The 24,024-nt window shown below is 40.1% G+C and overlaps 5 protein-coding genes across 7 annotated transcripts in view; 3 read left to right on the top strand and 2 right to left on the bottom strand.

Moving 5' to 3' along the window:
* Positions 1-468: 468 nt before the first annotated feature.
* On the top strand, positions 469-11,026 carry btk (Bruton agammaglobulinemia tyrosine kinase). Its single transcript, XM_069669578.1, has 18 exons — positions 469-557; positions 3,619-3,777; positions 3,860-3,964; positions 4,588-4,669; positions 4,861-4,986; positions 5,072-5,136; positions 5,225-5,412; positions 5,914-5,976; positions 6,109-6,163; positions 6,300-6,379; positions 6,721-6,848; positions 7,065-7,136; positions 8,444-8,615; positions 8,789-9,008; positions 9,160-9,224; positions 10,060-10,178; positions 10,284-10,441; positions 10,581-11,026. The coding sequence occupies exons 2-18, from the start codon at positions 3,637-3,639 to the stop codon at positions 10,650-10,652; spliced, it is 1,911 nt and encodes a 636-aa protein (XP_069525679.1). The 5' UTR covers positions 469-557; positions 3,619-3,636; the 3' UTR covers positions 10,653-11,026.
* Positions 11,027-11,183: 157 nt separating this feature from the next.
* timm8a (translocase of inner mitochondrial membrane 8 homolog A (yeast)) lies at positions 11,184-13,340 on the top strand. Its single transcript, XM_069670145.1, has 2 exons — positions 11,184-11,443; positions 12,465-13,340. Exons 1-2 carry the CDS (start codon positions 11,333-11,335, stop codon positions 12,624-12,626), a joined length of 273 nt encoding a protein of 90 aa, XP_069526246.1. The 5' UTR covers positions 11,184-11,332; the 3' UTR covers positions 12,627-13,340.
* Positions 13,341-14,099: 759 nt separating this feature from the next.
* On the bottom strand, positions 14,100-16,992 carry LOC138598361 (magnesium transporter NIPA2). The gene is made up of 6 exons (XM_069670144.1): positions 16,911-16,992; positions 16,500-16,632; positions 16,011-16,067; positions 15,604-15,694; positions 14,932-15,092; positions 14,100-14,813 (listed from the first exon to the last, which is right to left on the bottom strand). The coding sequence occupies exons 2-6, from the start codon at positions 16,630-16,632 to the stop codon at positions 14,182-14,184; spliced, it is 1,074 nt and encodes a 357-aa protein (XP_069526245.1). The 5' UTR covers positions 16,911-16,992; the 3' UTR covers positions 14,100-14,181.
* A 324-nt stretch (positions 16,993-17,316) lies between these two features.
* Positions 17,317-19,742, top strand: mars2 (methionyl-tRNA synthetase 2, mitochondrial). The gene is made up of 3 exons (XM_069670418.1): positions 17,317-17,716; positions 18,019-18,353; positions 18,516-19,742. Exons 1-3 carry the CDS (start codon positions 17,428-17,430, stop codon positions 19,692-19,694), a joined length of 1,803 nt encoding a protein of 600 aa, XP_069526519.1. The 5' UTR covers positions 17,317-17,427; the 3' UTR covers positions 19,695-19,742.
* A 956-nt stretch (positions 19,743-20,698) lies between these two features.
* Positions 20,699-24,024, bottom strand: part of med12 (mediator complex subunit 12) — a 29,753-nt gene continuing 26,427 nt past the window's right edge. For all 3 annotated transcript variants that reach the window (XM_069669841.1, XM_069669842.1, XM_069669843.1), the window contains 6 exons: positions 23,930-24,004; positions 23,419-23,648; positions 23,108-23,294; positions 22,718-22,960; positions 21,216-21,297; positions 20,699-21,101 (listed from right to left, as the gene is read on the bottom strand). In XM_069669841.1, coding sequence (XP_069525942.1) covers positions 21,064-21,101; positions 21,216-21,297; positions 22,718-22,960; positions 23,108-23,294; positions 23,419-23,648; positions 23,930-24,004 — 855 coding nt within the window. In that variant the 3' untranslated portion in view covers positions 20,699-21,063. The remainder of the gene's footprint in view (positions 21,102-21,215; positions 21,298-22,717; positions 22,961-23,107; positions 23,295-23,418; positions 23,649-23,929; positions 24,005-24,024) is intronic.

Genomic DNA, 24,024 nt, shown 5'->3' with positions numbered 1-24,024 from the left:
TAGGCCTGTATATAGTATTTTTAGTTTTTAGTGTTTTAAGTGTCTGTGTTACCTTGTCTAACCTGTCCTTGTTTTAAGTGTAGCATGTCAATTTGCGTGTCTGTACATTGAGAGCAAAGTAAACCTGGAGTCCAACTTCTTGTATGTGCCCACATACTTGGCCAATAAAACTGTTTCTGAATCTGATTTCTGCATAAGTTATCAGTTTGAGGTTTGTTGATGTCTCATCCCTGCAACACCTTAATTAGCAGAACACTGCAAAAATGTCCCTCAAATAAAAGATAAACTACATGTGAGAGACAAACACCTGTGTTAATGTTTAGCCCGCTTCTACTTATCACCAAAACTGTCCACAGGGCCGATATGAAAATGAGCAGGAAGAAAAAGGGGAAGTAAGCAGCGTCGATTCCTCTCTGTGGGTGTGTTTTAGTTTCTTGCATCACAAACTAACACACATTTAATGAAAGACTAGCAACTGAGGCAAAGGTTCATACCACTGCTTCAAGCCTCAGCATCTGGAGTTGACCGTGTGATGCTTGACATTTTTGGATGTCTGGGTAAGTGACAATACTCTCTGAATTTATGCTTTAAGAGCATGATGTATTTTGAATCAGTTGGTAATTTAAAGCAGCAAAATGAATGCATTTTAGTTTTACTAAGTATTATGCAAATTTGTGCAAGTACAGACTTGAAACCCACTGATATTCAGTTTAATGCAAATCCTTAAATTAAATGTGTACTTCTTTGTGTACAAACAACTACAACTCACAGTCCAAATCATCGTGACATTATGTTCTAGAATTCACTTGCTTCTTAATGTTTGGTGTATACTGCAGTACTTTGAACATGTTGCTATAAAACACAGTCCTTTTACCGCATCTTGCAGCACTGAAGTGGTTTAGACGTTTGGTGAGGTTATTATCAGATAAAGTTTAATGTGGTTACCTTTAAGACCCGTGAACGACAAATAAGCCTGAGCCTACACGCATCACAGGAAAATACGTATTCTGAAAACTGACCTGCACAAACACCCCAAATTCAAAAGGTATCTGAACATGTGTGGGAAAGCATTTCTTTGTGGTTAGATTTCACTCTTTGAGCTTGAACTCGTTGGTCTCTTTGTCTCTCACTGTCTCGCTCTTTTACTCGCGCACACAGACACACATACACACACACACATGTTCTTGCACACATTCACTTATCAGTCAGGAAACGTCAGGAAAGAGAGCATCATGACAGGTTCCTGTTAAAACAACATTGCAAGGGTTAGGTTTGCTGTGTCATACAAAGCAGACATCACGCAACAAAATTAATATATGCAGTCTGTCCTAAAATGTATGTTCAAAAGAGTTTATAACCATTTTATTTGGGCCTTTTCATTTAAAACATGTACTGCCTTTGACGCAGTGAGTTCATGATAAAGTTGGCAATGTTTAATAAAGATCTGTTGTCTGTCACTCTGATTTTTCAAAGATCAGTGGCTAAGTGGATAAGAGCTTTTTTTTTTAGCCTGATTCATAACAGATAGAGTCAAATGAAAAGATAGCACATGGAGAATTTCACAACTCAAGAACAGACAAAATACTGAGGACAAGCATGAGAAAGAGAGAAAAAAACCATCTCAAAGTGTTAAAAGAGTTCTTGTGCTGTGCAGAAACAGAGAAAAAAAAGTGAGACTTGTGCACAGTTTTTAGCCATGACTCGTAAAGTAATACGTCAAAGGTTTGTGACGTACATTTTAATGATTTAACAAAAGATATCAACATGTTAAGAAGAGATAAAGTCAGGTTGAAGAGCTGCAGGCCACTGAGTTTCTTCTCCCTTTATATTGCAGTACAACACTGATGCAACTTCCCTATGAGTTTGTCCGTGTCAGCCAACATGAGTCAACTCCCTTCAAAAAAAAAAGGCCAAAAAAATCCTCTTTTTGCAGGAATGATACAGTGAAATACAGACGTGCAGTTTCAGTCGACTGGGGACAACCAATCAGAGATAGGCGCACAGGTGTTTTAAAAGTGCAGAGTGCGTTGACCTTAACTTAACTGCGAAACTGTGAGAAAACATCTCATGGTGGCGGATGAGGAATGAATAAACAATGTTTTACGGAAAAAGGGAACAATGCTGTCTGCTCATGACGGCACAAACAAAACCGATAGGTATTGTCAGTCTGGTGTGAAGAAATGTCACACTCCTGGTTAACAGGAGGGAGTGACAGAAGCTTCTGGTAATGTTACAGTTACAGTTCAGATGATAGAAGGAAGTGCTCTCAGGCTGAAAATAGGCTGAGCTGAAGTGCAAACACAGTGTGACAGAGACTAGCAGACAATGCGCACTCAGCTGTGATAAAAGGGTGAGTTTGAGCATCTAATAGTTCATGTTTCACCTGGAAATAAGTCAAAATTATTTGTACCTTCAGTGCACTGTGTGCTTTGGTTGTATTTGAGACTGAAAACCGTACTTTGGACATTAAATTAGCTGTTTTGCTGGAACTACATCATGCATTTGGTAAAAGTGGTGGTTTGATGTGATTTTAGTTGAAGTTTAGCATCAGTAGGTTACAACTAAAGCTGACCTTACTTGTCTGTTTATTAGTAGCAGCACAGTTTATGATTCTTTCAGTGCTTCTTTACCCCACTCCTCTCTCACCTAGCTATGGTAGCAATATAAGTCGTATCTTGTTTCGAAGGTGCGAGTTTCAATTTAGCACCAGTGGTCAGTAGGTGCAAAGAACAAGGCACAATTATAGTCTTAAACTAAAAAGAGACAGCCTTTTTAAATGCCTACTTTTGTTCCAAGGCAGGTTAAATGTAATACTGCGTTTGCATGCATGTGCTTGAGAGAGAAAAGTGAGATTTTACCAGTTATACTCATTTCAATAGTATGTTTCACCAAAGACATAGTAATCATTCAGGAAGAATATAGTATTTATGAATGTATGTTGGCATTCTGTTTAAGGGCAGGTTGTGGCTTAGAGTGACTCCAGAGTTAAGAGTGTGCTTTTTGTCAGTTTCAGTTATACAAACCACAAAATCACAAATATCCTGCTCCACAAGATCACTAAAAAACTTAATGTGCTACATGAACCTAAGTCAGCAACTGTATTGCTTGACAACAACATTGAAAATTGGGTTCTTATCTACCTTAGCTCCTTATCTACCATAAACTCATCCAATATCTCCTTTCACTGCTTCCTAGCACAAACGTATTTGGGCCACAGAGCTGGTGCGATGATGATCAGGAGGGGATTTTTGGAGTCAGAGGATGTTGCTGGCAGTAAAAGCAGGCTTATGCAAACTACAGCTAATCACACACTGATACGTGCTCGCACTCGGTCGTCCTCATCTCTCTCCAGATCTCCACTCTCACCTGTTATTGTGGCACTGCTCTGACCTTAAAATCTGTTAAAATACACTTTAAAAAAAATGAAATGCAGATGCTGAATAACTAAGTGTGAAGTGCAACACGACACTAAGCTTATTGCTAAGCTAAGCACAGTAATAACGGACCAGTCATTCACAGCTCTCAGAGCCGATGTGTGAAAAAAACAGGCAGGTGTTGTGCTGCTATTATGCTTTAAAAAAGTCTTTGACGTTGTCCTTTTCTCTTGTTCCCATGTAGACTAACCCTGGTTGAATCATGTCAGAAAGTATAATGGAAGAAATCTTCATTAAACGCTCTCAGCAGAAGAAGAAGACCTCGCCTTTGAACTACAAGGAGAGAATGTTCGTTCTGACCCAGGAAAAGATAGCGTACTACGATTTTGATCCTGACAAACGGGTGCGTTTAAGAACCACATAAAACAGAATCACGATGTTAATATTAAGATAAATTGTTGACTGTTTCCTCATCTGTTAAGCAGAAGCGAAAAGGTCTGAGAGGATCAGTCGATGTCGAGAAGATAAAGTGTGTAGAGACGGTCCAGCCTGAGCCCAACGCCCCGCAGGAGCGCATGTACGCATTCCAGGTAAGCAATTATATCAATTTATTTGTCTAAAAGAGAGGTGCTCTTCAAAAAAAAATAAAAAAACTACGTTTAAAGGTACAGAAAAATGTGCAACAATATCTTATATTCAAGATTTAAAAAGTATGTGCTTTCACTCCTACATCTAAGCTGGTGTTTACTTGAAAGAAAGAGAGAAACTGTCCTTTATCACACTATTAGTCATTGTGGTGTAATATTGTTTTAAAGCTGTCATGACAAAGGTCAAAATTATGGAGAAGCTGTTGAAATGGGAGACTAAGATGTAGTTTTCTACTCAGCAAACAAAAAAAGGGTCCAATCCTCCGACAGTTTATAATGTGAAAGTCCATAGTTAAGAAGTGAAACCATCTCTCACTCTCAAGTAAACTAGGGGCTTTCAGTGACCGTGCAGCTGTTGCCATTGCACATGAGTAAACCCACACAACAAGACAGCATGAAAAATGCATCTGTATGGCATTCACCATAAAAGAACCCCCCAGAGTATTGGTATTAAAAGATTCTGTCGGAAACTTGAGCGACAAATTTACTGAGCTAGAAACTTAAGAAGTAGAACATTTCTTGGAAAAACAGCTCATAGGTGTTTTCTTTTTTCTCTTTGACTACAGATTGTGTATGATGAGGGGCCGCTGTATGTCTTTGCAAAGAACGAGGACGTTCGGGCACAGTGGATAAAGAAGCTGAAAGAAAGTCAGTATATGCAAACAAATGTATAAATGTATCAGGTGTTTACAGTCAAATAAGGAATATGGAATATTTCGCCTTACCTTAATATCGCCCAGAAAGGCTTGGTGTCGATGCAAATATCAGTCTTAATTCAATGTAAATAGTGTATGTGGTTTTTTGTGTGTGTGTGTGTGTGTGCAAATTTTTGTGAATAGTGGTCCGCTGTAACAAGGACCTCATGCAGAAGTACCATCCTTGTTACTGGATGGATGGGGTGTGGCTGTGCTGCCATCAGGAAGTTAAACAAGCCATGGGGTGCAAGGTGCTGGACAGTAAAAACGGTGAGATTCCCTTTAGTTTTAACTCCACAACCAAACCTCCACTTATGACTTACATATATTTCATCTTAAATCATGTCATGAATAGGATTTGCATCTAAACAATCTAAACGACGGGGATCCAGGAAACCTCTTCCTCCAACGCCAACAGAGGTACTCACACAGTCCCTTAACAGACACAATACTGACTACAGACAGTCACTTTTCTCAATGATGCATAAACGTATCTAATTTGTTTCAGGAGAAACCTGGTCGGCCTTTACCTCCACAGCCTCCTGAGCCAACAGGCCCCACTGTAGGCATGACTGTCATTGCAGAGTATAATTACACACCCATGACACCCCAGGATCTGGAGCTGCGGAGGGAGGAAGAGTACACCCTCCTGGAGATGTCCGATCCCAACTGGTGGAGAGCCAGAGACAAATATGGGTGAGTTAAAAACTTTATGACATGTTACTACAAACAGCCAGCCCAAAAATTACAATTACGGCTACAGCTGGCTAGCACATCACCGAACTGGTTGCCATAGGTTACACATAATGATATGCATAGCGTCACCCCGTCCATTAACGGGATTGGCTCCTTAGGTTTGCGACGTCTCAAACCTGCCAATCTGAAAACGTGTTGTTCAGCCTGTCCTTTAAAAGCAGACAGGCCCAGCCATGGAGATGACTGCTGATGTTGTCCCTGATATGTCTTGTAGCACATGAAGAACACCACATGGAGATGTTTACAAGATTAAGCACTTGATTTTCACTGAAGGGGGTCTTTAAAAACTTATCATCATTTTCATTTGGCGTTGTTGGAGCAAGTGTATGTCATTAAGATCCTACTTGTGTTTGTAACAAGCCCAGATAAACACCGTTTTGTGTATTTGGGTATGTGCATGGGGACATGATTCAGAAATGTTTGTTTCGTTTTGTTTTGCAGAAAGGAAGGATACATACCGAGTAATTATGTTGTGGAAGCAGAAAGTGTTCTAGAAAGATTTGAGTAAGTATTTGTTCTGTTGTAGTGTCACAAATTTGGTGAAATTGTATTTTTCATTATCGCTTATAATATGCTTTTATTGTTGAAACAATAAATGCTGCAGGAAAAAAAGTCTGTTCATGTTTATTTTCACAGCTGGTATTGCAAGAATATGAACCGTAGCCAGGCAGAAAAGCTGTTGAAAACTGAGGTAAACTCAATAATTGACACGTACTGTTTTTTTTATAGAAGGAACATTTTGAAATATTTCCGCAGCTACAAATACATCAAACTTGGTCAGATTTAATAAAACTTATTTAAATGTATGTTCATGTTTTGTTTCCCAGAACAAAGATGGTGGCTTCTTGATCCGCGACTCAAGCAAGGCCGGGAAATACACTGTGTCTTTGTTCAGTAAGGGCGGAGGGTGAGTGAGCTTAGTGGTGTTTAACACCGCTTTGTGGTACACCATTTACAGTATATCCTCTATCCACTGGCTTCAGTTATGTGTGAACGTATCAAAAGAAGAACTGTTTGTAATGAAAGCGGAAACAGTGGGCCACAGAGGGAGAGAGATGTAAATTATTCATGCAAAACATGGACTAATCTGCCAGCACAACTTTTTTCATCGCAGGGCTCAGAGACTGAGCTGTATTGTGGCAACCCTGAGGAGATACTCGTGCATGTGTGATAAATGATAGCTTCGTGTGTTGATGAAAACCTGTTCAGTAAATCTATTTTAAGTTACTCTTCATGCTGTCTCCACAGGGAAACTGGTGGAAGCTGCAGACATTATAACATCTGCACCACCTCACAGGGCCAGTTTTACCTGGCAGAGAAGCACAATTTCAGCAGCATCCCAGAGCTCATCAACTACCACCAGCACAATGCAGCAGGTTAATAAAGCAGCTCCTAATGTATAGATATCTCCTAAACAATTTTGTTATTTTAATCCTTAAGTATTTTCAATACAGTAGGATTAAATTGTGATAACAGAAAAAGGAAATGACTCTATGATGTGGAGATTAAAAAAGTATTATAAGTTTGTCATTGTCTATAGATTAAAAAAGTTGTTTACAGGTTATAATGTGTTTACCTTATCTATCCACTAGGTATGGTCAGCAGGCTGAAATACATTGTATCCAACCGGGCGCGACCTCCATCAACAGCAGGACTTGGCTATTGTAAGTGGATACATGTATGACTTGAACTACAGGCCACAGAGCTTTAAAACACATGTGTACCTGGCTTTTGAATCTATTCTCATTTTAATCATAAAATCTACTGACTATCTGTGGGTACAATATATGAACCAACAATTCCCTGAATAATGGACTTAAATTGAAGCTTCATGTATCATTGACATCAGGATCATTTCTCAGTAGCGTTTTATGGCACCTCTGTGTTTTTTAAGAACAACATTTCTGTACGCTATTGGAGCTAGCAAGGAGCTAGCTTAGCTGAGCATAAAGGACTGGAAACAGGAGGAAGCAGCTAGCCTTGATCTGTCAATGGTTATAAAATACTCACACACACACACACACACACATACACACATTCACACAATATCTTGTGCTAAATCTGTACAAAGCATGTACATGTCAAAACGTCACACGGTTTAACAGGAAGTTATTTGCTGGACTATTTCCTGGCCAGCAGCAATAACCCACTAGTGTCTTGATGTCACCACAAAGTTAATAGTGGACAAAACCTCCAGTAATACTACTCTGTGTTTTGTGAAATTGACTGAATAAAATGTGTAATTTGGGACCTTTAGAGGTGCTGGTGGGAAGATTATCCTGATAAGCTGTCTACAGTTTTTATGCTACGCTAACTGGTTGCTGGCCAAAGCTAGCACAGGGACATAATATAACTTTTATCATCTTACCTAGCACTCGACAAGAAGAGCCAACATATAGAAATGACTGAATTGTCACTCCCAATAATTTTGTCCAAAAATGTATATATGATACGCTTAATTGTTGCACTTTTAACCTGCGGAGGAGTCTCTGCCTGTCACTGTAAACATGGACTCCAGTCTACAGTTCATACACTTCACTAAACTGAAACCTATACAGCAGAACAACATGTCTCATGCTCATATAACCACTTTTTGCGCCACATCTGTGCTGTCCATATGCATGGTCTCTCTCTCTCTCTCTCTTTTGAAGGGAGTACAGTTTGTTTAAATATCATAAATACTCAATTACTATCGCTGCCTTAATGTATTTGGTTCCAATGGGACATTTGAAACGAAAAACACCTCATCATCACCATCATAATTCCTTTGTAATGCAGGGAGAGTGCAGATGAAGCAGATAAATAATTCTGTCCTCTGTCAACTAAACTACTCCGAGACTACTAGAAGATATGTTGACATGAATAATCATATTTTAAATCTTGCTAGCACATTTTAAAATGAAATACAGTTAAAAAGTTGTCCCAATGAATGTTACAATGAAAACTACGCCCTTGCTGTTGTGCGCTTCAGGTGTGTGGGAGATTGACCCCCATGACCTGACCTTCATCAAGGAGCTGGGCACTGGTCAGTTTGGAGTGGTGAAGTATGGAAAGTGGCAGGGCCAGCACGACGTTGCCATCAAGATGATCAAAGAGGGCTCCATGTCTGAAGATGATTTCATAGAAGAAGCCAAAATCATGATGTAAGCAAGAGTTTTTCAGCTGCTACTCTTGCATTAACTGCAGTTTATAAGTTATTAAGGATTTGTGGCCAGGCATAAAACAGCTGCCGTGTCACACTGTATTTTCTATCACTTCTGAGAGGAAACCAACTCATAATCTTACAGTAACTTCCTTCCCCTTCTGCTCAAACCAGGAAGCTTCGCCACGAGAACTTGGTCCAGCTGTACGGCGTGTGCACCAAACAAAAACCCATTTATATAGTAACTGAGTACCTTTCCAATGGCTGCCTGCTGACATACCTCAGAGAGGGCCTGAAGCAGCACCCAACAGCCGTGCAGCTCCTGGAGATGTGTAAAGACGTCTCTGAGGGCATGGCCTATCTCGAGTCCCAGCGGTACATCCACAGAGACCTGGTGAGAGAGAACTCCTATAGCATGTGCAACTCAGCAACACATATCCCAGTATATTTATAGACAAAAACGTTTGTTAGATGAAATAGGATTAGTTATTTGAAAGTAAATCATTACACTAAAATCACAAGTGTTGTTTGGTTTTTGTCCCAAGGCTGCCAGGAACTGTTTAGTAGACAGCAATGGCACAATCAAAGTCACTGACTTTGGACTATCAAGGTAAAATTCTTCAAAATGTTATTATCAAAATATTATAGGACATATACATATACATGCGGCACATTGGTGACTAATAGTGTATGGTACGAAATCCTTTTTTTGTGTGCTTTAATTAGTAAAGGGAAGTAGCTCAGTTATGTTTAAGTACTATTCTTAGGTCCTTTTCGGTAATTTACATGAGCATTTCCTTTTAAATGCCTGTTTTTACTTTGACTTAATACATTTTAGAGGGAAAATATTACATTACAGAGTATTTCATTGAATTATAGCTCTATTTTTTTTTATCCCATTGCTCTATTTTTTAAATTGTATTTATTGTACTATTTAATTTACTGCACAGGAGAGAAGCTATACAGATTTTCATTGTACCTTGATATAGTGACAATAAAGTTAATTCTGAAGATACTGTATTTTTTTTTTAACTCCACTAGATCTATTCAACAATTATAGTTCCTACTTACTTTGTGTATTAATATTTACATGCAAAGATACCTTAATGTTGACACATTATGTTGTTCACATTTGTGTTACACATAAAAAGATGTAAAAAAATGTTCTAAGTAACTCTGACTAAATCAACTTCGGCAGTAGAAGGCTACTAACAAATGAATGAAGAAGTAATCATTGTCTACCGTAATTATGATATAACTCTCACAGTGGAAATTTTTCTTAACACGCATACACTACTTTTGATACTTTAAGTGCATTTACTTTACAACACATTTTCTATTTTAAATGCAAAACCTTTTATTTGTCGAGAGTATTTTTACATTATGGTATTTGTAGTTTTCCTTTTTACTAAAGTAATTAAATTCTTCTTCCACACTTGTCTTAGGTATGTCTTGGATGATGAGTACACAAGCTCAGCAGGATCCAAGTTTCCTGTTCGCTGGTCACCTCCTGAGGTCCTCCTATACTGCAGGTTCAGCAGCAAGTCGGACATATGGGCTTATGGTGTGTAAACACAGTGTGAAAGGACTTCAAATCATTTAAATTCACATGTGTATAAAAGCATTGTAAAAGTTTTTCACACTATGAACTATTTATTTAAATGCATAGGGGTTTTTATGTGGGAGGTGTACACTTTGGGACGCCTTCCGTATGAACGCCTTAACAACACGGAAATAGTGGATCAGGTGTCCCGAGGCCTGCGCCTCTACCGCCCCCAGCTGGCCAATGAAAAGGTCTACAGCATTATGACAAGCTGTTGGTCTGAGGTAAGTGATTTTTTTTTTTGTCTGTAATGGGTCTCAGCAGATGTCATTATCTTGTGCAGAATTATGTTATTATATGGAATCCTAATATAGAAACAAAATCTTAACACCAATGTCAGTTTCTTTTTGTTTTGTTTTTCAGAAAGCTGATGAGAGACCCACCTTTGAGGAGCTAGCACTAACTGTTCAGGATTTGCTGTACGAGCTGCAGTAGCTCTCAGATTAATCCAAAGACACAATCAGTTCAACCTGATCAGATTAAACATAGGACTAAAGAGTCACACTCAGCTCCTCTGTATGTGAATATGCATAATATGAATGTCACTTTAACTCACTGATTAGAATAGCCCTCTTATCACATTGTTTGAAGTACAGTCCAACAGACTAGCATTTAAAGTGTGTATATTATTTTTAAGGTTATTGGATTAAAATACATTGTATTTGTCATTGTTGTATTCTGTGTATTGTATTGTGTGTAATCATTGTGTAATATAGACACCTTTGCATGAAGCTTTGTGAGAATATATCCATATTGCACAAATAAAAGCCAAGTAGGCTATGTCAGGCTTTGAAGTGACTGAAACATGGTGTGAAATGAAAACGTCTGTCAATTCATCCTTTTGTTCCTACATTCTCATCAAATGTGAACTTTTTTTTACTGTATCAATACTTTACATGCATCAGTATCAGTCTTATTTGTATATGGCTGTTGTGAAATATTACGTATGTATGATGACGTATGCCGTCAGAAGAACGTGCTCTGTGATTGGTTGGTCTACTTCCTGTTTCCCGTCGTTCATACATACCATGATACATGCACGTGAAGGTCAGCAATAGTGCCATAAGAAATTGATATTTAGAAAATATTGCTCTAACGAAGCGTTTTAGCTAACAATGGAAGGCCAGGGAGCGACAGCCGACCCTCAGCTTCAGCAGTTCATCGAAATCGAGTCGCAGAAACAGAGATTTCAGCAGCTGGTGCATCAGATGACTGAGGTTTGCTGGGTAAGATCAGCTTTAAGCTAATGCTAACGTTGCAGCTCTACTATTTACGTTTGACTTACCTTTGAACTGATGATTAGTGTGTTTCTTTTTGACATAATAAAAGTTGCAGATACGTTTTTTATTTGCCGTGGTTAGATAATGATGTCCCATTACATAAATAAAGGCGAAAGTAATCCCATTTGTGACCCCCTCACTACGTATGTCCCTCCGTATGTTAGTCACATAGCGTTCCCTACGCAAACCTGAATTATATCCATTATTAAGCCGCTCGTCATCCCAAAGATCTCTACCCTCCGCCAGGTACGAGAAACTGTTGCAAACAAACGTTTACATACAAGTCCCCTTGACGCACGATTACAACTACCACGGCCTGCGCCCGTGTCAATAAATGAAGGATTTAAATGTTGGTTTTGTCCATGGATAACATTTTATCACGCTAGACTGAAAGAAGACATGTATAAGATCTGTAAGACATTTGAAGGAAGTGTCTGTTGCTGTTTAATGCGCTTAAACTCGTTTTTACGTCCCCGTTCAATTTTCTAACTGTCACGTCATGTGACGTAAGTACTGCTGAGGTCACAGCTATAGCAAGCTCGTGCGCTCTTGTAATAGAAGCAGTATTTGCTGTAATGCACTTCTCTTCCGGTCAAGACTTCCTTTTACGCGTGCTGCATTGTCTCCAGAAAAAGAGACAGTTTTTCTTGTGATTTACTTAAATTAATGGGTCTTGCCTTTGCCGAAATTTCAATGTCATGATGCAGATTAGTAAAAAGTAAAATGAAGCTTTGTCAGGTTTGTCCCCTCTCCACACGGACTGTTTTTCCTGCATACGTGATTGGTCAATATTACTCTGACGACAAGCATAGTACAAAGGGAAACCAGAACACTGCCAGCCCTAAAATCCACATCCTGCCTGCAGATTCTACATTTCTACCTAGAATCTGAAAATAGAGATGAGCTGTAATTTAAAATTCTAACGCTTCCATCAGACTAACTCTAATTGATCTGTCTCTGTCTTCAGGAGAAATGTATGGATAAACCTGGGCCAAAGCTGGACACAAGGACAGAAATGTGCTTTGTTAATTGTGTGGAGCGGTTTATTGACACCAGCCAGTTCATCCTAAACAGGCTGGAACAGACTCAGAGGGGCAGGGGCTCATTCTCTGAATCCATGTCAGACTAAATGCTGTCACTGAAAGGACTGACAAGACGCACAGCACTCGGCACCTGCTCCGTGAAGAGGCCATTAGGTCTTTATGCAGCTGACTGCATGTTGCAGAACTGTCCCTTCAACTGGAAAAGGAACATCGTTGAGTGTTGCTTTTGATACAAGTGCCTGAGATCAACACTATGTATGGAGTTATGAAGATGTGTTTATTTGTCCTCCATTTAGCAGGATATGAGTGTTGCAAAAGCTAATATTATGGGCTTCTTTTGTGCTGATTTTGTTTGTAAAACCAAGGAATTCAAGTCTGTTAAATGGTCGAACTGCGAAACTGAGCTTGAATGTGTTAAACTCCACTGTGGAAAACTAGTGGGTCAAGTGCGGGAGACTGCAGTGAGTTGGATGCATCCAGGAAATTTAGCTGGCAAGCTGTTTTTGACAGCCCAGGACTTCATTACACACTCTACCATAATTTAAGAAAGCTGAAGTGAAGTTACGGACTGTATATATGCAATAAACAGAATGCCAAATAATGCTGTCCATCTTTTGGAAAATTGAAGTCAAGTAAGTTGTAGCCATGTTTTTAATCGGCAGTATCAAACACACAAAAAGTAACAGGTAACATCAGAGATATGTTACAATTTGGCACATGTTGGGAATAAATGTATACAGGAAAAAGAACATTCTTTGGTGCTGTTTGTAAATAATACTGAGGTATTACAGAAACCCATCAGTGGAATTATTCCAACTTGTTCATCAACAACAGATGATTGAAATGCATTCAGGGCAAATAAGTTATTTTTTCCTTAACACTGGTTATAAAATCATATTTGTAGACTATACGCTAAGGTTAAAAGTGCAAACCTAATAAGGTTATTATTTCAGTAACAGAAGGCACAATGTGGTTTATGCAGGCAAGGATTCAACGTTCAATTATTGTTACTCCTTGGCTGCTGTAGAAAATGCACTCAGAAGTGTAACAGACTTTCACATTGATATAAGTTACACTTCAATGTACTTCGAGGAGTTTAAAAGTGGTTATCAAATAGACTCAACTTAATACTGATGCCTGTTTATAACCCCAGAAGTGAACCAGACCACCATCGTAATGCTCGACTATATTTTGTATGGCTGTCACTTCTGCCACCCGGTCGACATTCGACAAAGAGATTTACAGCTTGCAGATTGAATGAGCCTTTGTCTAAATTTTACCCTGCAAAGTTTAACAAAGAGCAGTACACAAGCTTAGAAGAAAGCAGAACCAGATTGGATTTATGTACCGGAGAGGATCAGCAAAGAGAAAAGATGTCCTGCTTTGTCATTAGGGGCCGTCAAAATAAACACAAAATAAAAGTTCCTCACAGTAGCTTTAAGATTAGATTTCTGTCCTCTCTTTTCAACTATGATATATAAGAAATCCAGTGTAATGAAAGAGCCAATATGTTCACTTATTCCAACTTGAAATTCAGATTTAGTAAACTAACGTCATATTGTAAAGCTGGAGTGTGCGTTAAAGCTTTAGAATTGCTATAAGTACCATTACTCAAGTATGAGCTAAATAATTGGTCTTCCTTTAAAGAGCTCTTTGGTGCGTACCCCGCCCCCCGTTTGAGCCTCCTTCTCTTGGTAGCTTTATCTCATCCTCTGCTTCGGCGTCGATGGGGAGAGCTACATAAGGCTGGTTCCCCCACGGACAGCCTTGGGGACCCTTCCTTAGGTAGAGTGGGAGGGAATCCCAGCTAAATGTGATGTCCTTGAAGGCATGGAGGAGGAAGATCCCCAAAATGATAGTGAGGAACCCGCTTATTGTTCCCACAACCCCGTCAGTGGTCATACTCAACCATTCCTTGAAGAGGATGGCTGAGCAGGCCATGACGGAGGTGGTGAAGAAGACGTAGTAGATGGGAGTGACTAAGGAGGTGTTAAAGATGTCCAGGGCTTTGTTCAGGTAACTGATTTGAACGCTGACACAGACTACCAGGCAGATGACTAAGGACCAGAACAGGGGTTCCTTCAGCACGGCTGTCCCAGCAAACAGCTCCTTAATGCCAATGCCCAGGCCCTTGACACAAGACACAGAGAGGGAGCCAATCACAGAGCAGATCAGGATGTAGACCAGCACATTCTTCTGTCCAAACCTCGGAGCCACAGCAAAGATAAGCACCAGGCTGCTTCCCACAACGCACACAGCAAACACAATGAAACCTAGTGGGAGCATTCAAGAAGGAGTTAGTACCCTGAAAGAAATCCATCCAACCCTTGTGTGGGATTCAGTTTCCGCAGCGTGGTTAATCAGATCATACTAATGAGGGGCTGGTCCTACCTGGGTCTTTGAGCTTCTCAGCCATGGCACTGAGGGACGCAACCTCCTCCTCCTGAGGGGCATGGATTACCATCACTGTGGAGCCCATGACGCACAACAGACAACCAATCTTCCCATGCACATTCAGCCTCTCGTTCAGGAAGTAAGAGGAGAGCACGGCACTGGAAGGACAAAAAAATGATGCAGAAACAGAAAGTTAGGAGAAATGTTGCTACATTATAAAAAGGATAAGTCTTGTGATTGCTTTTAGCTGCTTTTATTAAATACTGTTAAAATCCCTCAATCAGAATACTGCTAATTTAACTTTAACAGCCAAATGTTGTGAACCACTGCTCTTCGAAGCATTTACATCACTAGGAGGGTTCATGGGATAAACTACATGTTTACCACGTTCTTATTAAAGGAAAATGTCAGCCATTCCCACAATGTGACTAAGTTATGTTTTTGGATTATAGAGGTCTGCAACACAGATTCTGCTTAGCTAAACAGACAATAGTTGTTTATGTAGTGGGATGAATTAATTGCTTGTTTTAGTATTTCATATTGATTTATTGAAAGTAAAAGAAACGTAAAATATAGACTTTAAGTAGTGAGAAGGCTAGGAATATCTGTATCACATTAAGCAAATGTTGTGTTAACATGCGGCTAAATAATACAAACAAAGACAATTACCTTACAAGTACACTCAGTGCTCCAAGAGGAGTCACCAGTGTAGCAGGCGCAAATGCATATGCAGCAAAGTTAGCAGCCTCTCCAGTTCCCACTAGAATACAAACATGACCATCAGTGTGCATGAGTTCATAAGTGAAGCAGCTGGTTTAACATTGAAAAATTATTCTTTTCCAACCCACGTGTGCAAATGTACTCTTTGGAGGAATGTGTGCTTCAAAGAGAGGGTGTGGGTGCTGCAACGTCACCAGCAAAAATACCAAACCCACATTAACCTCATTTCCCCCTTGAAAAACAAAGGCCGCAATGTTTCCGGGGTATGGCTGGTGAGCAGTGTAACCAAGTGGAATAACAAACAGCTGTCAATGTCACCCATTTTGCAGAATGAGGTCTGTAAAGCATTCACTTACTTGATATTAGTCCTGCCCACCACAGCCATTCTTTAAGGTAAGCATATCCACCTTGACCTGTAAGGAACAGAAAGCAAAACAGTTACAGATGACTCACCAACAATAATTTCTCACCTAGGTTGGAGGGTCATTAGCTTCTTCACAAGAAAACACTTCTTACCACAACTTCCTGAATACAAATAAAAGTCCTGTACAGATCGATTGGCCTTCATTTAAAGTTTACACAGACCTTATGACGTTACATCTTTAGTGTATTATTCTCATATTCATATTTTCTAAAACTTCCCATCAAGACATATCTAGCTTCCCAGAGATTTCTACTATTTATCCAGTAGGCCTACCCTTAACAGAGGTTACATGTAATGTAATTAAGTATTTTACAATATAGTATTGTTCGTTACATGTTAATTAATTTTTGATTATGTCCTTCAGCAATTACTTTTTAGATAAAGTTTAGTTTCATTTTAATAGGGTATTTTTCCACAGTACCTGCTCGCATTGAGCCCTTGCTGGCCAATCGCAGCAAGCCTTTCTTCTTTAGGATGAAACTTCCACCGATAAACGCACTGGAGCTCACAGCCAGAGCGAGACCGATGTAAAAGTCTGTACGGTTCACTTCCATCTATAACAACAGGTGACACAGAATAACGTTCAAACGTATGCAACAAATAACTGAACTTCAACAGAACTTTCAGGAGGAGTCGAGCAACAGGCACCCCATGTTTAAAGTCACATGATAGACTGACTGTTTCTACCCCAACGAGGTTGAAACTAGCTTTCAAGACGGCTAGAGATAGTAAGAAAAGAAAAACTAACGACTTCTCTGACTTGTTTATGATTTAGTTAAATCTAACATACTATTAACTGCCGCTTAACGTTACAGTTTATAAAATGTTTTACCTCAGCTGTCACGTCAGCCCCATTCGTCGTCGCTGACCGAGTGCAGGAAGTGGATAAGCTGATTGGCTTGTTGTCACCCGGTACTTCCTGGTAGTGTCCAAGGAAACGGTAAGGAGGGAGGAGGCTTTCTGATAGCTGAAAGCTGATAACTTTGGTAGAACGTTACGTAAAGAGTCTTCGATATCTGATTGGTAGATTGTGTCTGTGCCATACTATGTAGCGTTTTGATTGGACGGGTAAGACCGGAAGAAGAACTAACCTTGACAAGCGAACAAAACATGCGCTGCTCGTTCACGATAAAAGCATAAAATTAACTGATTCCTTTCAGATAAATGGGAGGCATTTAGCACTATTACTTAACGACCTTCCATGTTTTTTTCTGACTGTAGTTGTGTTACTCAGCTTATTAGTTTTTGAGTGAAAACTCAGCTAGCTAAATGAATAGCTAGCACTTTAAAAATATCTACAGCACTAACAGTCGCTCGGTGGACTTCATGTGGACATCACCAGCTTTCCAATGATGAGGACCCAATGGCTGTACGTCACCAGAAGCTGTAAGGCTGTTGACAGACTCCGACAAAGCCCATTTTTCTCACCAGTTTCAGCTCTGTTGACACATCAGAGGATAACTCTGTTGAGATGTACGAGCACAAACGCCTGCAAAAAGGACAGGAGTTACTACGTAACAACTCCCATCTTTTATGTTAATGCGTCTCCTCATTTAGGACACTTGTATTCTGCTGTGATAGCTGACTGCTTACACAGGTATAAACTACTGAAGGGATTCAACTCAAAGTTTGCAACAGGTAATTCCTCTATTTAACAAAATACACATGTTTGTAACCGCTCTTGCTATTTGTTTTATGCTGTAATAAGAAAGTATAAGTGTTCTTATATATTTTAAGTCATTTTTAAGCAGATATGCTCAATACTTTTTAGTTGCAGTCTATCAAATGTTGGAATTTGAAGTTTTTTTCAGATTTAAATCAGACTTTTTGCCAGACAAAGATAAGATAATCCTTTATTGATCACCAAGGGGGAAAAGAAGCTATTTAAGATTTTTCAAGCAAATAATGATAATAATACACAATATTAACTTACATTTCAGGCACAGACGAACATGGCTTGAAAATCCAGCAAGCGGCTGAAGCTGCAGGAAAAGATCCCCTGACCTTCTGCACTGATGTGTCTTTGAGATTCAAACATCTCTTCGGCAGCTGCAACATATCGTACACAGACTACATAAGAACCACTGAGCAGAGACACCGCAAGGCAGTGGAGCATTTCTGGTCAGTGCTCTGGAACAAAGGGCTCATCTACAAGGGGAGTTATGAAGGCTGGTATTCCACCCAAGATGAAAGCTTCCTCACGCCGTTGCAGGTGGTCGATGCTTTGGACTCATCAGGGAAAGAGATCAAGGTGTCGCTGGAGAGTGGACACAAGGTAATTTGTGTGAAATTTGGATCATAGCAATGTGATTTCAGTAGAGATGATTAAGTGTAAATTTTACACATTACACATTAAGGCAAGTTGGCTCATCTTGGCTGTAATGGTACTACTCAGCCTGTGGAAACAGTTGTACATCTTCTCTCCAATCTCTTGCAGGTGGAGTGGATGAAAGAGGAGAACTACATGTTCCGTCTCTCTGCATTTCGTTCTGAGCTGCTCGACTGGCTTGAAGGAAATCCCGGGGCCGTACAGCCTGAGCGTTTCCACCAGGCTGTTCTCCACATGCTGCAGGAGGAGCTTCCCGACCTCTCTGTTTCCCGTCAGAAAAGCCGCCTTCAGTGGGGCATCCCAGTCCCTGGTGACCCTGAACAAACCATCTATGTGTGGCTTGACGCTCTGGTAAACTACCTCACAGTTGTTGGATATCCAGAAGAAAAGGATCAATGGTGGGACGTTGCCCACCACATTGTTGGGAAGGACATCTTAAAATTTCATGCCATCTACTGGCCAGCTTTTCTGCTAGGCGCTGGACTGCCGCTACCACAGACGATATATGTTCACTCTCACTGGACAGTCGGAGGGAAGAAGATGTCTAAAAGTTTGGGTAATGTGGTGGATCCTCTTGAACGCTCTCAGATGTTCACAACTGATGGTATGAGGTACTTTCTTCTGCGTCAGGGTGTCCCAGACTCAGACTGTGATTATACAGACGATAAAGTTATCAAGATGCTCAACGCAGAGCTCGCTGACACTCTGGGCGGTCTGCTTAACCGCTGCACAGCTCCGGCTCTTAACCCGGCTCAGGTCTACCCTTCTTTCTGCTCTCAGTCCTTCCCAGTTGATCAGGGAGGCAGAGCTGTGGCTGAAGACTACCACATGTTGGACGCTGTAAAAAATCTCCCTGCTGTGGTAGAGGAGCACTATGAGAGCATCAATGTATACAAAGCTCTGGAGGCCATCAGTGCCTGTGTGAGGCAGACCAATGGGTTTGTTCACCGCCACGCACCTTGGAAGCTTGATCGAAGGGACAGTAAAGACCAGCGCTGGCTAGACACCATCATCCATGTCTCCCTTGAGAGCCTGAGGATTTATGGCACGCTCCTTCAACCAGTAGTACCAGAGATTTCACATAAGCTGCTGTCTCGACTCGGCTTGAAACCAGATGAGAGGAGATGGGTGGATTTGAACTTTCTGCCAAGGTATCAAGGGATGGACTGTCCTTTTGAAGGGAGAGTGCTGGGACCTGACTCGGGAGTGCTTTTTAGTCGCTTGGAGAGACCGAATGTGGATAAACAAAAACCAAAGACAATGAAAAAGGCAGCAAAATTGAAATGAGGAAATGTTTCCTGTTTCCTGTATCCTGATTCTGTCAATAAAGGAATTAAGCTCCTCTGGTTGGTTTAACTTTATCTTCTCAACACGGAGGTGTGCCTGCATTGAAATCTTCTTCACTCCAGTTGTTTTGCTGTCAATAATCAGTACCTCAAAACGTATACCTTATACCTAGTTTTTTGACACCATCTATTAAACTTATTTAACTATTTAAGACTGTTCATGGTGGTTTATATCGGGGACTTAAAATATTGCTGTCAATATCCATTTCATTTTGTTTGAAATATCAAATTAGTATTTTTTTTAATATAAATACATGGCAGAAAGGACTGTACGTCTGCAACACATTGGATATTTTGTAGTTAAAAAAATTCTAACTCTATACTAAACCTGACGTGTATATACATGCGTCTTTACATTCACCAAAAATATAGCTCTATTTTACTTTTTCGTTGCCTTTGCTGAATAGTTGCAGATGTTATTTTCAATTTATCATTAATAGTCTAATGCAAAAAAAGATGCAACCTGACATTACTATAACCCGACTCATTAAATTTTCATGTAAAACATTTTGACACATCTCAGTGAGTGTAAAGAATAAGATTAATGATGGCCAAATACTATTTAGCTGCTTTAAATTCAGGGTGGTGTTGTGTATATTGGCTCAGTAAGACTCTTGAATGAACACAGCCATCATGAAAAAATAGGTACAATTAGTAATATCTGTGCTTTTCCTATTATTAAAAGTTACAATGTCTGCATTAAAAACGGCCACAGCTGCAGTCATTATCAATATTTCCATGATAGATTGAGACACATGCTGAAATTATAACTTGTCTAATGACAACAGTAATTAAGGCTGTGGAAAGTCTATAAAGATTGGCTATATGTCTTGAGTTACATTTTGTAATAATTTTCTTCACAGGAAATGTAAAATTTACACCAAACACAAGCATCTATCATTTAGCAAGATGACTTTGACTAAAGGCATAAAAGTACAAGGCATAAAAACTGACATGATTTTTTAATGAGAAATACACGAAACTGAAAAAATTGTACAAATTGAAATAAAATAAAAAAAATTGCATTATTCTTATAATTTCTGGTACTTTTTTACATAGACTTTACCATTATTAACCATTATCTGTTTACTTCAGAGCAGGATCCCTCATTTGATAATCCATAATTACACGACTGAAGTCAAGATATTCTCTGATCGTTGCCTCAGCGGTCGAGATGAGATCTGGTTCATCTGTGTGGTGGTCCTTTGTGCCTTAAACAGCCTACACCGGACTGGACATATCTCATCTGCAGAGCCGGAACTTTGCACATAATTAGAGCCTTTTCTCCGTACTACTATGAACAAGCACAATCAGTAATATGAGTTGGTGCCCTGTCCTGGTTGTGTATCTGAAAAGAGAGGGAAAGTTTCATTATAAACATGAAAATGTTTTTCATCAATACACAAGAAAAAGAAACACTGGAAACTGCAGTGAAAATATCTAAATACAGTTTTTGACTTACTTGAAAGTTGCTGTTGCAGCTGTCTGACCAGAGCTGCAGTCTGCTGCTGCTGTTGAGTCTGCTGCATTCCCTGTCGTGGGAACTACAAGAGAATAAAACATTGTAAGTATAACAATTTCATTACATTTTTATGCAAGCTGAAAACTGTCTTGCTTGCAATTACTTTCAGCGCTGTCATCTCTAAATCACGTGTTAATTCGGGCTATTTTATCTTGTGAAAACAAAAAGAGGCGGGCCTATTTATGAAAAACTGAAGTACGATTTTGTGTTATTTGGTCACACCTAATCTTTATGCAGAAACGTGAATTTTAGGGACAGCAAGTGTTCTGGTTTTTGTTTGTACTATGCTTGTATTCCGAGTAATATTGGCCAATCACGTATCAACAGGCTGAGGCGTATGCAGTAAAACCAGTCTGTGAGGAGAACGTAATGTGCCGTAATGACATCCCGGATCCCATCAGCAGCTATTTGATAATGATTTAGCTTCTTATTAATCTCTTTAAACAGACATCTGCATGCTAACAGCTAACAATATGTTCTAGATAAAAAATTCAACTTGAGATAAATTCCGTGACGTGGTCACAAAAGCCGTTCAGTGTTTCTTCGAATGCATCAAAAATGATCCATCCGACCTCAAACAACAAACAAACGAGCATTTTAGAAGAAGTTTTCTTCTCCTCTTGAGGACCGACCTGACAAAAATTTTTACTTTTTACAAATCTGCATCATGATGTTGAAATTTCAGCAAACCTAAGAACCGTTAATTAAAGTAAATCACAAGAAAAATGTTTTCTGTAAACAGTGCAGTACGTGGAAAAGGAAGTCCTGACTGGAAGACGGAAGGGCTACACGCCCGCCATGTTCACCGTTGTCCCCAGAGGCTATATCGTCGTCCGACTAAAGCCGATGGGATCTGAGATTGGGTCACACCTGATATCTGCCTTCAAGATCACTGTCATGACTGTTAAGCAGGTTCATAACCAAACAGTGACTTAAGTACTACTGCTTTACTGTCTGATGCATTGATCAATATTTGGTACCTGATCTAACATTTTCAGCTTAAATCAGTTGCAACAGCCATCAAGATACCATTTATGCATGCTGGCACTATTGATCTCAATAAACAGCAGTAATAAGAGGAAATGGCCTTTTGATTTCTTGTGATTAACGGGTTGATTGTCTCGTTACGTTGCAGTAACAAAGCCGTTTTCTTGAGGTAACGATATAATTAGCTCCAAGCACAGCAGTTCTCTGCCTCAGTCGATTTTAAATCCTTACTAGTCACATTCATTCTACAAAATGCATACCATATTATGTCTACTTGTTTTAGTATGCTATGAGAATAAACTTGCAGTGATTTTTTTTTTGGCATTATTCAAAAACATATAAAGATTTATTAACAAGTAAAAATCAACCAACATAACACTCCCAAAACGCAGTGAAAACTTGTCTCCAAACATTACTTATCCTATGTACAAAAGGACTACCTGGACTGGACCTACCATAGGTTGCTGGGGGGGCAGCGGCTGCATGCCCAGGCCCTGGTTCTGACCCTGGCCTGGTGGCTGCACCGCTGACACCTGCTGCTGCTGCTGCTGTTGTTGCTGCTGCTGCTGCTGTGGAACTTGCTGTTGAGGAGGAACCTGCTGGGGTTGGACCTGCTGCTGCTGCTGCTGCTGCTGCTGTTGTTGTTGTTGCTGTTGTTGTTGTTGAACTTGTTGAGCCTGCTGCTGCTGTTGTGACATCTAAGAGTTAGGAAAGCAGTGTTTAAGTCAAGCATGATCTTTAACATAAAGAGTAATCCCAATCTCATGAAGTATGCATCATATATCCGGCAATGCCCTTTATAAGATGATAGAGCACAGTTAAATTCCATCATTCTAGAGACCTACTCTGAGTGCTTGTTGTCTGAGGTACTGCTGCTGTTGCTGCTGTGCTGCTTGTTGCTGCTGCTGCTGTTGCTGCTGCTGCTGTTCTGCCAGCATTTGATTGGGCCGCATGCCTGAATGGACACCTTGGCCTCCCATGTGGTTGAGAGTGTGCATGATGGGATTCTGCTGGAGGGGCTGGTGGGAAAACCTGAGGTGTACAGGACAGGAAGAAGTATGACACAGGTAGCAGTGTAGTTTAAGTATCATGGCAGAAGGTTGACGGTATTCCCATAATAAGAAACGAACAACCTTCCTTGCAAAATAATACAAACCTTTGTGCGTTCTGCATATTGTGTGCGTAGCCCGGGGCCTGCTGGTGAACGTAACCACTGGGCCTCTGCTGCATTTGCCTAAGAGGATCCACCACAGCCGGGTTGGCTCCAGGATGGGTGCCCTGGAAGTTTTGGTTCCCATAGGAGGGAGGAACTATACCACCACCTTGGGACGGATGCGACTGCATCCCTATGTGTGAACTGTACGTGGTATAGCCCTGAGATATGTTCTGAACAGACAAAGCCAATGTAATTAGTCAAAATCAAGACAGAGGAGGACATTATATGTTTATTGGCCATGTCTGGGTCAGAATTCTTCATGTAGTAAAACCAAACAGGACCAGGTAAACTCTGAAAACTGTCAAGGTAAAGGGAATCCTGTTTTTACAACTTTGAGCATCAGTTTGTTTTAAAGGCGTCAGATGATATCTGTTCAATGCATGAAGGTGTCAGATGGATAATGCAATTCTTGACAAAACAAACAAACAAAAAGCAACACGAATAGATTTACCTGAGACGCCTGCATTGAAGTATATGGTTGGTTGGGGGTTATTTGTCTAATCTGCTGCCCAATCATGCTCTGATTCTGAAAAGAGAGACAACATG

The sequence above is a fragment of the Semicossyphus pulcher genome, unplaced genomic scaffold (genome assembly GCF_022749685.1).
Source record: "Semicossyphus pulcher isolate SPU_LCO1_2020_fin unplaced genomic scaffold, fSemPul1.0.p SCAF_2, whole genome shotgun sequence".
NCBI lineage: Eukaryota > Metazoa > Chordata > Actinopteri > Labriformes > Labridae > Semicossyphus > Semicossyphus pulcher.
This window is presented reverse-complemented; position numbering and strand designations above follow the sequence as displayed.

Excerpts from the sequence above, each read along its gene's own strand:
- btk (XM_069669578.1), top strand. The coding sequence starts at position 3,637 with ATGTCAGAAAGTATAATGGAAGAAATCTTCATTAAACGCTCTCAGCAG. Across the intron at positions 5,413-5,913 it reads AGAGCCAGAGACAAATATGG|AAAGGAAGGATACATACCGA; the intron begins GTGAGTTAAAAA and ends TTTGTTTTGCAG. Across the intron at positions 6,164-6,299 it reads AAAAGCTGTTGAAAACTGAG|AACAAAGATGGTGGCTTCTT; the intron begins GTAAACTCAATA and ends TTTGTTTCCCAG.
- LOC138598361 (XM_069670144.1), bottom strand. The coding sequence starts at position 16,632 with ATGGAAGTGAACCGTACAGACTTTTACATCGGTCTCGCTCTGGCTGTG. Across the intron at positions 16,068-16,499 it reads CAAGGGCTCAATGCGAGCAG|GTCAAGGTGGATATGCTTAC; the intron begins GTACTGTGGAAA and ends TGTTCCTTACAG. Across the intron at positions 14,814-14,931 it reads TGAGAAGCTCAAAGACCCAG|GTTTCATTGTGTTTGCTGTG; the intron begins GTAGGACCAGCC and ends TGCTCCCACTAG.
- mars2 (XM_069670418.1), top strand. The coding sequence starts at position 17,428 with ATGATGAGGACCCAATGGCTGTACGTCACCAGAAGCTGTAAGGCTGTT. Across the intron at positions 17,717-18,018 it reads CAACTCAAAGTTTGCAACAG|GCACAGACGAACATGGCTTG; the intron begins GTAATTCCTCTA and ends CTTACATTTCAG. Across the intron at positions 18,354-18,515 it reads CGCTGGAGAGTGGACACAAG|GTGGAGTGGATGAAAGAGGA; the intron begins GTAATTTGTGTG and ends AATCTCTTGCAG.
- timm8a (XM_069670145.1), top strand. The coding sequence starts at position 11,333 with ATGGAAGGCCAGGGAGCGACAGCCGACCCTCAGCTTCAGCAGTTCATC. Across the intron at positions 11,444-12,464 it reads AGATGACTGAGGTTTGCTGG|GAGAAATGTATGGATAAACC; the intron begins GTAAGATCAGCT and ends CTCTGTCTTCAG.